The following is a 14326-nucleotide window of genomic DNA, read 5'->3' as shown; positions in this document are numbered from 1 at the left end:
TTTTGTTGTAAAATCAGGCCTCTTATAAATCTTGTCTTTAAAATATTTTGCTAGAAAATTGGTTGTTGCACTTGGAATGCTAAAATGCCTAAAGCACCTATGTTTAGGCCTAAGTATTTTTACTATCAAACCTGGATTTATTCCATCTTTTGATATCAACATCACAAAAGGGCATACATCTTCATTCATACATCTTACCCTCAATTTTTGTGGTTCATTAGGGTTGATCTTCAACTTATATCCAAAAGCCACACCATAACTAGTTATACCAAGCATGAAATAGCCCAAACCATCATCCCCATCATATCTAACCCTTTCTGTGGGTGGAGCTACCTCTTTTTCTTCACTCTCCTCCTCATTACTGTTAGCACTTTTATTCTTATTCTCAACATCATTATTAATTTCTTTATCTATCATTTCTTCACTCAAATAACCATTAGGTGCAACATATAATTTTTTTGTAAACACAGTCTCATTCTCCCCTCTGTTACCTTTCTCATGCTCATTCATTCTCTCGCCAGCATTTGCATAACTGCATTGTGTTCCTATATTGGAATTAGCTTCTATTGGTACTCATTGATTCTCATCTTCAACCCTAGAACCACCTTAGTACACAAACCTGATTGTTCATCTTTCCCACCTTAGTACAAAAACCCGATCGTTCATCTTTGCCCCTCCATTCAATAGCTGCAACCTCATTTACTAATATTGGCATATCTATATCATGATTTGCATAGAACTCAATCCCTCCACCTAACTATTTGTGCTTATGTAATTTAACACCTTCCTAGTGCTCTCATCATCATGGATCAAAAATAAGTCCTCAAACAAGTCTTTTCTGGGTCACAAACCCTAACTTTTCTTTATACTTATTGACTATGTCACTATAGCACATATAGTCAGGGACAAAATCGTATACTATATCAGTCCCACCATTCACATAATTCATTTTCCTTGCTTAAATACCTAACTACCCCCATAGTGGAATCCGAAATCAACTATATTGTCCATACTGCAAGTAGCCAAAAAATTGCTAATTCAGGACCACTATTTTGAAAAGCATAAAAATTATATTTAAGTAATAGAAAATGACAATAACAAGAGGACCACAACATGCGAAGAAAAAGCAAAAAAAAAATATCACTCACTTATTCAGTCGAGTCAATATGACTCACTTTCTTTATCACCAATGTGACTTACTTTCTTTGCCACAATACCAAAAAATCCTTCTATATCGTCTAAGGTTGAAGCTTACAAACTGGTATATGATGTGATTTCTTGAGCTGCTAGGATTAACAATATAGAGTTTCTGTTAATTTGGGGATTTTATTTTGTCTTTTACTGGTAGTTGAGCATATTAAAGCTTTTCTTTACATTAAACTTTTTCTTTATTTTTCCTGCAGACTCACACACCATTAGCAAACATTATATAGCTTCTTTTAAGGTTCCACCAATACATGTCACCAGCTTATAACCCACATTAGCAAAACAATAACGGCAATATCTCTGTTTAAATGGGACGTGAAATGGAGGGTTCAAAACAGTATTTTTATTCATTTGAGGGCTGATATTGAGCCCAATTAATGTTTAAGGGCCAATGTGAGACTCAGCCCAAACGTTAAGGGCTCATTTATACCTTTTTCCAATTTAAAATGGTAGTGCAGAAAATAGATAAAATAGAAAAAGAAATATAATATTATTTTAGATGAGAATATTTAAGTCAATTTACTATTTAAAATAAGTCAAATAGGTAATTTAACATATAAAATCGGCTAAAAACATTATATTGAATATTTTTAATAAATTTAAATACTTAATAAAATAAAAAATAATTTAGACACTAAAATAGAAAAATAAAAAAATTAAAACACTAAAAATATAATTTCTTTTCCGCAAAGAAATGACCTAAAAAATCAACAATGTAGGATTAGTGAAAAATAAATTAAATTAAGCTTAAGACAATATAGCATCCACGTCAATCACCTCATTAGATATTAATATTTTTCCTTAAATGTTTGAAAAGAATGGTCATCTTCTGCCCACGTAGTTTTAACTTAGAAATAAATTCTCTGCACCGACAATTTTGAAAACCTAAACAGTCCTTCTGTATGGTTTTCTAAGTTAAGATTAGAAGCCATGGAACTGATGTGTTTAACCATTAATTAGTAATATTACTGCTTTAATTAATTATTATTTTTAAAAAAATAAAATTATAATGAATTTCACCCAGCGTTACAATTATTCAACCACTATACCAATGAAAAAAAAAAAAAAAACCCCTTAAGATATTACATGACAGCAGGGCATTTAAGAAATTTCACTGCATACTAAAATTAAAATAAATATCAAAATACATTAGTAGAATTTGAAAATAATAAATACTTTATATTTAATTCAATAATAAATGCAAACTAGATAACTTATTTGAAAATTAACCCTTTCAAAAAATATTAAAGTTTAAATTTTGGTTATTTTAAATTAAAGAAAAAAATCAAATTAAACTGAATCAAAATATTATTCAATTTGAGTTCCAATTTAATCTAAAAACTCAAAATCTCATTTGTTTAATATGAAGTTTGTAAACTCGGCTCAATTTAATTATTTTATAAGAAAATAACATCATGAAATGATAAAAATATTTAAAATTTAATTGAATGTTATCTTTTAAATACGAGCTCCACTTTATTAATGTATAAAAGTTAAATACTAAATAAAGAAAATCTCGAGTAGATATGCAAGTTTGTCGAGTCGAATATTATGAAATTTAAATTCAACTCATCAAGCTATCTTAATTAAATTAACATCACATCAAATCAATCTGGAATATTTTTTAAGTCGATTTTGAAAGATTGTATTCAAATACACCCTATTTTCTATTAATCGGAGGTTAATGCGGAAATTATTGATGTTAAATACTCATGTCAAATAACTTTGCACCCTTGAAGGAAACATTTTTTGCAATCTACACAGAAAAAGGGATGTCGGCAGGCAGCCTAACAGGAACTGAAAATAGGTTGTGGGGCAGTTGTTACTAATTTTAATTGTTAAATACCTAAAGATGATCACTTTCAAGTTTCAAGTAGTATGCTTTTGTTCATTAGATCTTTGTCATTTTTAAACTGTCAAAAAAGACAATTTTCAGGATGGACCGACCGGCCTATATTTCTACTAGAAGACCTCAACAGCATAGGAAGGGACCCTCCTGAAACCAAGCTCACATGAAACAAGACTTTTAGAATAAATTACAGTGATGTGCTTCAGTTCTTTAAATTTATTTATTTTTATTGAAATCAATTATGTTACTAACTGATGATTGAGATACTTCCTTTTTATTCTGTTATTTTTAGATAACTAGCATATCAAATAGCTTAAGAATTCCCTTTTTGATAATTTTTATTTTTCTATATTTCAAATCTCTTACAATAAGCTTTTATAAATTTAACTTTTGGAAATAGCTTAGAAAAATCAATTCTTTTAAAGAAAAGATAAATATTTTTTAAATTGTAAGGATTTAAGAAAAATAAAAAATCATGATTTTACTCTAAAAAGTTGTGTGAAAAGGGCTTGAATGTATTTTAAATTTAACCCTCATATATCTTATATTTTGTCATAAGAATTAAAACAATCCAGATAATTGTGATAGAGAGAGTTATAAAACTCAAAACAAATGATAGACTTAAATTGATGCTACCTGATAAAATTGCAACTAATAAAAAGCACATAGGTATAGCTAGTAGAAAAAGAAAAAAGTTTCTCAAGTTAACCCTAGTTTTCTCTTTCTATATATGAACATTAGTAATTAATGCTCCATTTGTTTGCCAAAATAATTTTCTCTTCAAAAATCATTTTCTTTAAAAAATATTTTCCGGCGTTTGGTTGCAATATTAAGAATCATTTAAAAAAGAATTTTTAATATTTGATTGGAGTTTAGATTTATTTTTCTGAAATAATAGTATATGCTATCATATCTCGTATGTGTAGATTTAGTTTGTTGAGCCTATACAAGACTTTTTCCAAAGCTGGTGGCTGTGAAATTGCTTGAAGGGTGTTGAAGCAGTATCATCAAATTATTCGAGGATTCTTCCTCCTCCCTTTGCCTATCAAAAAAAGAAAAAGAAATCAACCCAAAGTTAGGGGCACTTGATAAAATAGAATTTTGAAAGCTTAAAGTAAGCCTTAATGAAGATTCTTGGTGATACTTCTATGGTTACAGTTTCTTTGTGTTTTCGTAAGCTGGGGATATGCCCTATTTATTTTCGATACCATTTTGAGCTTAGACCTTATCATGGAATACTTTTAAATTTTCTTACTTAATTTTGCCTTTACCTAAGCTTTATACTGGCTTATGTTGTAGTATTCTTAAGTGGGTAGAACCAATTTGTACATTTTTACTGCTTGTTTATTGCTCTTGTGAAGTTGATAAAAAAAAAATTAAAAAACAATAGATATAGACGGCATATTAGTGAAGTTTTTTTCCATAAAGTAAAAAATAAACTATTACATTAAAAAAAAAAAAAAAAAAAAAGGAGATTTAGTCTTGAGATTTAAATTTTCAGTACTAAATATCTGACCACTTAACTAAAAACTTGATGGTTTGAGAAATTGTTTAATAGCTACAGAAGCAATGTGAGTTTTCTTGTATTGTAACTTGAACTTGGAAAGTGACATGACAGGAAAAAAAAGAAAAGAAAAATTACTGCCTACTGTATCCATTCAATCAATTAATAACTAGCAAATATTCTAATTAATTTTCTTAATTGAACTATTAATAACTATTCGAACCTTAATCACTGTGTATTAACTCTTGTGTTTCATAATCGTTGACTCATTGATAGGTTGTAATACCTAGAATGCAAGAAGTTTCTAGTTTTGTACAATGAAACAATTAATAAGTGGAACGGTAGGAATTACGCATTAATTTATTAATAATATATGATCATAAAAAAGAAATACATCATAATTAACAACTTTCTTAACTCTCACTTAGAGAAGAAGACATGAGCACTTTTCTTAAACCACAAGGAAATTAAGGCACAGAACCATTCAAGAAACTTAATTAAAATACAAACATAGAAAATCCACTCTCACCATACCACCATCCCACAGACATTCTATTTTCCCCATATACATATACATATAGTATAATTAATATATTAATTCATCTTGACTCCCATCAAGTTTATTCTCCCAAGACACACAAAACCCTAGCCCTAAGCTAGAAAAGCTTAAAAAACATTATTCGTTATTTCTTGGAACAGTAACAGCACAGAGAGGATGCTTCATTTCACACGACAGTTTCAACACCTCACTGAGGTCAACAGGGTTAGCCATGTCTTGAACCCATTCAAAATGTTGCACCAACTTAGCCACCCAGAGGCTAACCATGACCAGCCCTAAATTCTTGCCTGGACAAACCCTCCTTCCTGCTCCAAATGGTGCAAGCCTAAGATCACCACCTCTCACATCAACATCACTCTCCAAGAACCTTTCTGGCTTGAACACTAACGCATCTTCCCAAACTTTTGGGTCATGGGTTATGGCCCACATGTTGACCATTGCTGTTGTTTTCTTAGGTATGACCATGCCATTGCTGAGTTCGACGTCTGACGTGGACAGCCTGGCCCATGAGAGGAGGGGGCCGGGTGGGTGCACACGTAGTGTTTCTTTGATTACTGCCTGAAGATATGTTAATTTAATCATGTCAACATCTTGGATGCTACTAGCACTCCTGTCTCCTATGACAAGATCAATCTCCTTTCTAAGCTTGGCTTGGATTTCAGGGTTCAAAACCAATTCTGCCATTACCCATTCAGTTAGAAGTGCAGCTGTATCAGTTCCTCGAAAGATCATCTCCTGCATAACATAGAAAATTTTCCATACTTAATTAGTGTGAGTGATTATAAGGAGATAAATTTAATTGAGAATGAAGAACTTATATGACACAGACCCAAAGAACAGCCACCATATCATGTTCTTGAAGTTTCTCATCACCATCCAAAGAAAGCAAAACATCGACGAAATCAGAGTTATCAAAGACACTTTTAGGATTTTTACTCTGATTATGTTCATCAATAATCTGCTTCACAAGTTTCTTGACTCGAGGAACAAGAGCTAAGCAACGTTCTTTGATGCAAAAAGGATCATAGAAGTAGTCAAGCCATGGAAGATAATCAGACCAATTAAAAGCACCTAAGAGCTCCAATCCTTCCCTGACAAGTTCTTTCAATTCTTTAGCCTCTTCATTATATTCCTCAAACTCGTATCTTTTACCAAAAACTGTTCCCATAATGTTATTAAGAGAAGCATTTTGGAGATGTTTACGCAGACAAACAACTCCATTATTGAAGGACCGTTCATGATAAATATTACGTAACATAACATCACAATCCAACTGGCGGGAAGGCTCATGCGCTGCTATACGCTTAGGTGCAAAAAGATGAGTTGATGAAATCCTTCTAAGCAATCTCCAATAAGCTCCGTTCGGCGCGAACCCAATGGCTCGGCTAAACATTAGGCTAACAGCAGACTGCTTGATAGGACGATCAGCAAAGTGGGGAGAGGTCAAGATTTCACGAGCAATTTGGGGATCACAAGTGACAATAGCAGGAGTATAGCCTAAACTGAAAGCCATAAGTTGTTTAGCGGATAGTGTTGAAGCCATGCAAAAAAGTGTACGGTGAGCTAAGCCATGGCTTAAACTGAACAAACTGCCAACGAAGGGCAGACCTCGAGGACCGGGAATCGGGACACATCCCATTTGGTTTCTTCCATTTTTCCAGGCAAGACCGCCTGTCGAGACAAACCAAGTTGAAAGAGAAATGACCAAAAATGATATGGCGACAAAGAAGAGGAAGAAAGGGTTCAAGAGATTTTGGGTTTGTAACACAGCCGGGAGAGTAAAAACCCACCAACTTGAGTCCAAAGACGTTGGAGATAAGTCCATTGAAAGAGCTAAAGAGAGAGAAAGTGAACAAATGCAAGCGACAGAGAAAGCAGACACTGAAAGAAAGAGAGAAGACAGAAGAGTGATGATGTCAATTGGTGAGAAATTGGGGAAGCAGGAGTTGGGTTTAAATAGGTGAAGGAATGCAGTGGAGTCATGATCAAAGAGAATCAGAGCCGTTAGATTTTAAGTTCACTCCGGTCAAAGTCTAATTAACAATAAAATAAATTAATCTACTAAATTTTATGTTTTCTTTTTTATGAATACTAAATTTTATTACTTCAACATAACTTCGCTATATTCGCTATTTTACTAAGATTCATAAAATAAAATAAAATAACCATGATCATATCACATTTTTAATTATTATTTAAAAAATAAAATAAAATATAAATTGCATCAATTTAATATGTTTTTGTTGGATAATTTTTATAACAAAAATTTTTCAAGAGTTGTTTAATTATTGTGGTTTTGCTACAAATGGAGGAAAAAGTAGTGTGATAAGGCTGGTATATACGTTATAATTAATAAAAAAATAATATATGTATAAGTTATTATATTTTAGAATTGAATGATTGACACATATTTTATTATTTAATATTAATAAATATATATCAATTATCTATGAGTTTGATATATAGGTGGGACATATATTAAGGTAAAGAATTTCTGATAAATAGAGGATACTCAAACAAATAGTAATTTCTAATATTAGACTTTAAAAATGATAATAATTTAAAATATGAAAATATCGAATAACAAATTAAAATTAAAAAAAAAATAACTAATAATATATATAAATAATTAAAACTAACAAGAAAAAACATATTTTTGTAACTTGTCTTATGAATTAGAAAAACTCCAAAGTGAAAACTAAGTTTAAGAAAACATCATCACGATTTATATTTTAGAGTATTTTTAAAATTCAATATAATCGGAATAAGAATGGTTAGCCTCATTAATTAGTTATTATTAGTTAGGGGAAGACCAGTCAAAGTCGGTCACCAAGACCAATTCAGTTTGTCCAGCTTTTTTTCTAGTTTGTTCTTACCCTTTTATTCCTTTTGGGTTTTGCATAGAAGTTCTGGAATTACAATGGGTGGAAAGAATTTATATTACTGAGAATCAATGTTAATGGGGAAAGAATTAAGCCACTGTTTACCACTGGTTGTTCTTTTCTGAGAAAACTTTCTGCTTCAAGCATATAATCATGATCACTGTTTCACATAATTATGGGATCCACATTAAATTTTAAAAAAAAAAGAAGAAAAAAACTCATTTTTGCACATTAGAATATAATTATGCTCTAATAAATGTATAAAGAAACATTATATTTTCTACTTCAAACATTTAAATAATTGATTATTTTAAATTAAGACAATCTACTACGTAAACTGTAAGGTGGAAACTGTGGTCCAGTTAAGAATTTCCCTCGTCCTCCTCGACTGCTGACTTGAAAACACCAAAACTTTCCTTCTTTATTTTTAACTTCTATAACTTTTCAGTGCGTGTGTTAGGGCAGGAAGCGAGGTGGTGGCGTGTTGTATTGGTTTTTGGGGCCTTTTTTTTTTTTTCTTTTTTTATCTTTATTACAGTTTTTTTGGGGGCCAGTTTACGTGTAGTTGCAGATTTCCAAATAGTTTTATCAAATTTTTTATTTGTCTTAATTCACAAGGCTCTTCCTCAGTCTCTTGTTCTCAGTACTCACGTGCACAAGCTCTATGGTGTTTGCGTGATTCTCTATACATATCTCAGAACTATGTAGATTTTATTCACTCCTCTTTTTTTCAATACCCTATTGTTTTCTTTTTTAATTTCTTTTCAATCAGCCTAGCTACCCCCTAACAGGAACCCTAATGTTATAGTGCTGCCCCCATCTCTTTCTAGCTAATAATAAAGGAGGGAGAGCAAAAGGAAAGAGAGGTGGTGACTGACTGGTGAGGAGGCAAGAAAAGGGTGATGATGAATGACCTCTGTGGATGTCTCAAGATATGATCTAACAAAATCTTGCTATGTGAATATATATAGTTTCTTGAGGATATTTTGATTTTTTTTTTCCTGTAATGAGTATCCGGACATTACAAGATGGGCATAGTGCGAAACCATTTAGGATATGTTCAAGGGTACTGTACTGATATAGTGATAGGCAATTACGCATGATCTTCCCGACCGCTGAATAAGAATAAAAGATTCTCACTTAAAGGTCGAAAATACGTGTAGATTCTCATAAATTTACCATTATATACATGTCTGTGTGTGTGTGTGTTAAATGCTAAGTCGTTTTCGAAGAAGAAAAGAAAAGACATAGAACAGATTTTTGGTGTACTAATGTACAATGTCCATTCGATGATTGACAATCACGTCTGCGAATAAAAAAACTGTGCATTCACACACATACTTCAATTTCTTAGATGAAGATGATGATCTTATGATGGAAGTATATACGAGTTTCAGCTAATTATATAATTAATGCCTGAAAAATGGAAAAGGACATTATAATAATAATACTGAATAGTAGTAATGGAAAAAAAATAGTAATACTAATAGTATTGGTAGTAGCAGAGAGAGAGAGAGAAATTACGATTTCTCAAATCTCTTCTTGGTGGCTCCTATGGTACAAGCAAAAATGGGAATTGGGAAGATAATATAATGTAATCAGACAAGTAAATTATGCCTCAATCAAGAGTATATTGTCAGTTTTGAGGCATGATACTATTACTTTTGAGAATTTCAGAGAAGTCTCAAGCTAGAATATTTCTGTTTAACAGTCATAATATTGGTTGGGAGTTTATTATTTTTTGTGATTTGTACAATATAAGAAACAACTATACATTTTTACATGCTATGCAACTCAGAGCCCCTTTACATCCATTGATTAGAAAAAGAAAATGAAGGTAAGATTTGTGTTACATTTCATTTATAGATGATCTAACCAGTCATGAATTTTATAGATAGCTATTTTCGTACACTCACTTAAAAATAATAATTTATTTAATATTTCAAGTGTATTGCCGAATTGGTTCAGAGAAAGCAAAGAAAATCAAAGGCCTTTTTGCTTAATCCCTTAAAGCTCTTCTATCAGGGCTAAATTTATGGAGTTAGCTATTACGAGTAGCTCTGTGAAAAGAACAGGAACAATTTGGGATGACATGTGAGCTCAAATAACAAATGCATCTGTTGGTTTTATTTAATTAGATTAAAATTTTTATTATATAGAAAGATAGACAAATTGTACACGACGTTAAAGTGAGAATATCAAAAATTAACTCATAAGCGCATAAATGAAATGATAAGAATCTCTCATAGCTTAACTAAGGTATGGAATGCAAGTCTTAAATATACAGTTATATTATAACTCTTAAAATAGTGTTTTATCATCCATAAGAATTCTACCCCGGCACGCTCTAGATTATATAAATTAAAAAAAAATAAAAAAAATTGAGAAAAATATTAGACCACCTATCATATCTTTTATTTTCAGTAATGAAACGGTGTTATATATAGCAGTAAGCAGAAGCCCAAAGTACAAAGTCAGTAGAAAAATCTTGGGTAGCTGAGGGGAAGGATTAACTTTCAACACAGACCACAGGTAAGGACTGATTTACCGTGGGTGAGGCCACCGAATCCACCTATCACATTTGACATTCAGAACCGAACCATTTGACTGGTATCATATATTAGGCTTTAGTGTACAAAGTCCACTATGCCTTTGGTATTATATTATACTCCTATGTACGTACATAGAAGTTGCTTCCAAGAATTTGTAAATATATATATATATATATGGAGAATTCAGAAGTTAGGAGGCAGTATGTATTTCCACCACCAACCATTTCTTGTAAATTGTGGCCTGTCCAAGTTTTTTTTCCAAGCAAAAGAAGCAATGGAATCAGAAGCCCTCGTGGGGGATGGTTGAATTCATTGATCCCATCACCTAACCCTCTCTTCCACGGTGGAATGGAAGGGTTAGAATCCCAAGTTTGACTCTTGGTACTGTAGAAAAGGTCAAATTCTTAAAAAAAAAAAAATTACTAATATTATATATCTAATTATATATATTAAACCTATAAGTAGTTATTTTATATTTAATTAGTTAAAAAATACTTATATATAAATAAATAATTAAATAATTTATTTAATTCTCTAAATACAATATATTAGATGACTAAAATTAATAAATTTAATATTGTGTATCCAATTTAAAGGAAAAATATTTTTGGATAAGTAAGGGTCCATGTATGAATAATTTATATCCTATCTATTGTCAATGCAGTTTTTTCGAGTATAAATTGTTTATATCTATTATCTCATCAACTCAGATTTTAATCAATTTGACTGGATAGACTTCAAATAAATATCATGAATAAGTATAAAGTCACATCACCAGTGGCAAATGCTAATTATAAATGCTTATAGTACTCATAAAAAAATATGGTAAAATATAAAACTTATTTAAAAATAAGATTGTTATGAGCATAGTAATTATCATACCTATTAAATTAAAATAACAAATCTTATATATTATCTTTTCGAATATAATATATATTTATATAAAATATGTTAAAAAAAGGAATAAGAACTTTAAATTTGAATATAAAATAGTTAAAAAAATATGATATTTTGAAAGTTTTATTAGTCTAATATAAAAGATAAAAATATTCCAATCTATATATATATATTAGAAAATAATACTAATAAGAAATAAATAATGGAAATTTTAACAATTTGAATTATTAAAAATAGTTATTACACAAACGTGTGAAAATTTATTAATTTAATAATATAGATAAAATATTAAAATTAATAAATATATATTTCTTATATTTATTTATCTCGACATATAATAAATATAAAAAATTTATAAGAATGCATTATATAAATTTTATAAAAGATTAGTATAAATGTAAATAACATAAAAATAAAAAATAAAACTTTACTTTCTGTACTAATACAATTATAAATTAAACTAAATATAAACATATAAAAAAATTACGATATAAAATAAATAATAAAATATTATATATAAAGACTAAGTTCAATAGGAAAATTGATTAGTATTATATATATATATATATATATATATATATATCCTATTGAACTTAGGAAATACAAATTATCACTAATACTATGTTTGATTGAAATCATAAAAAAAATTTATTGTACTTCAGAAAAGTCATGAGAGATAAAATAAAGTAAAAATAATAAAATTGAAAGAAATATTTTCATATTATAAAATATATTAACTTAATAATGTAGAATTCATTTACAAATTCTATCTATTGTGTTAAAATTTAGTTTAATTATAATTAATCTCAAACAAATATGATTATATAGAATATTAAATTAACTTCCACTCTATTTAAAATATATAAATTTTAGATTTATAAATGAATTCTATAAATCTTATGGATTTCAATCAAACACTGTATAATAATTAGTTTAATACTATATTTGGTTAAAATCTAAAAAAAAATTTACTTTAAAAAAAGATAAAATATAAATAATAAAATAAAAAAAAATATTTTGGTGTCATAAAATATATTCACTTATTAACGTATAATTTATTTGAAATTTCTATCTATTTTGTTATAATTTAATTTAATTATAACTAATTTTATATAAATTTAATTATATAAAATAATAAGTTAATAATTTTAATTTTATTTAAAAAATATCAAATTTTAAATATATATAATTTTATAAATTTTATCAAATGGTAACGAGATAAACCATTCGATTAATGAATTAGCTATTTGTTAGCTTACCAAAGTGACTTCCCAAATCCCAAGATAGTCCCCATGCCAATAGACTGCTTTCTATGTGGCTACAATCTCGATTTAGAAGCCCCTCTCCTCCTTCCAAATTTCAATTTTTAATCTCAATCAATTATTACGGTAAACAACTAGTTTTTTTTTTTAATTTTATTTACAAATATTTCTGATTTCTTAATTTCTCTAAAACTATGAGATACTAATAAATTTTAAAAATATATTCTGTGTAAAATAAACAAAATATAAATCCAACTGTCCACGACAATTAACCAATCAAAAAATTATAATTAATGAATAAAATTATATATTACTGTATAATTAATTTAGTCTATAAATAATATTATAAATTAAATTTATCTAAAAAATTTCTATTTAAAATTATATACTAAAAGAAATATTATGCTTTTTTCAAGTAAACTAAGGAAAAGGGCAAAAGAGAAAAGAAAAAAGAAATTGTGATTGTGTTGTAGTTTTACCCTTTCACACGTACGTATGGTCTTGTGCGAGCACACAAAACTTCGTTCTCATGGGATTTCGGCTCTACTCCCTTTATGTTGTCTTTACGGTTTCTTAAAATAAAATGGCTACTGTTTTTCTTTTAGAAATAAATAAATAAGTAATATGTGATTTTGTCATTTTTTATAATTTTAATATAATATATTTTTCTAAATATTAATAAAGAAAGGTACATGTTATAAAAGAAAAGTATTTTATTATCTAAAGGTTTTGATTAGCAAGAATTCAATAATTTCTACTGTGATCAATTATTATTATCTGTTGCATTTATTTAATAATTTGAGTTTATAATTTAACAATTTTGAATTTTATTGTTTCATCATCAAATTATGATTTAATAAGTAATTGATTCAACGATCAAACAATATTTTTAAATTATTAAATTCTAAGTTCATATTATTAAATACATACAATGTGATAACAATAGATGATTGGAGTAAAAATAATTAAATTTTTATGAATCAAATATTTTTTAACGGTGAAATTTTTTTTATTATAATTTTTAATTAAATATATCGTTTTATCTATAAAAACACAAGATCAAATAGTAAAGCTGCCTAGTACTTTATACGTTATTTTTTATTTATATATACATACAATTCCATTTTGTTCAATAGATACAAATCCTTTAAATATTATTGTTTTTTGTCTGTTTATCATTAAAATTTATTGATCTTCCTTCATAAAAGATTTTAATTTTTATTGTAGAATTTATAATGATATATCTTGTGAGATTTAAATATTTTCTTATGAATATATTCGTATGAAATATTAATAGCAAAATCTTTTTGTTAATATTCTTACAGTAACTCATAATCAAGGACTAAAAGTTGGAATTAATAATTTAAAAAAATTACCACTAAATAAAAAAGTGATGCGATCACAAATTAGAAGAATTATGTGAACATATTTAAAAAAGAATATAAAATCTTCTTTATTAATCCATTGAAAACTGAAATCCAGTGATAGCACGTGCGCAGACATAAAATTCACATATATTTATAAGACTCGGCAACCTTAATTGTTTTAGCTTAGCGAAGTAAGCAGTACAAATGGGAACTGGATTAACTTGGAAAACAGAACAGAACTTACGAGT

General features: G+C 28.6%; 1 protein-coding gene across 1 annotated transcript; it reads right to left on the bottom strand.

The window, feature by feature from the left end:
• Positions 1-5070: 5070 nt before the first annotated feature.
• Positions 5071-7027, bottom strand: LOC8281424 (cytochrome P450 78A7). The gene is made up of 2 exons (XM_002527077.4): positions 5948-7027; positions 5071-5853 (listed from the first exon to the last, which is right to left on the bottom strand). Exons 1-2 carry the CDS (start codon positions 6941-6943, stop codon positions 5236-5238), a joined length of 1614 nt encoding a protein of 537 aa, XP_002527123.1. The 5' UTR covers positions 6944-7027; the 3' UTR covers positions 5071-5235.
• Between the last annotated feature and the right edge of the window lie 7299 nt (positions 7028-14326).

Source organism: Ricinus communis, chromosome 2, assembly GCF_019578655.1.
Source record: "Ricinus communis isolate WT05 ecotype wild-type chromosome 2, ASM1957865v1, whole genome shotgun sequence".
Taxonomy (NCBI): domain Eukaryota; kingdom Viridiplantae; phylum Streptophyta; class Magnoliopsida; order Malpighiales; family Euphorbiaceae; genus Ricinus; species Ricinus communis.
The sequence above is the reverse complement of the archived record's forward strand: the minus strand, read 5'-3'. Positions and strand labels throughout refer to the sequence as shown.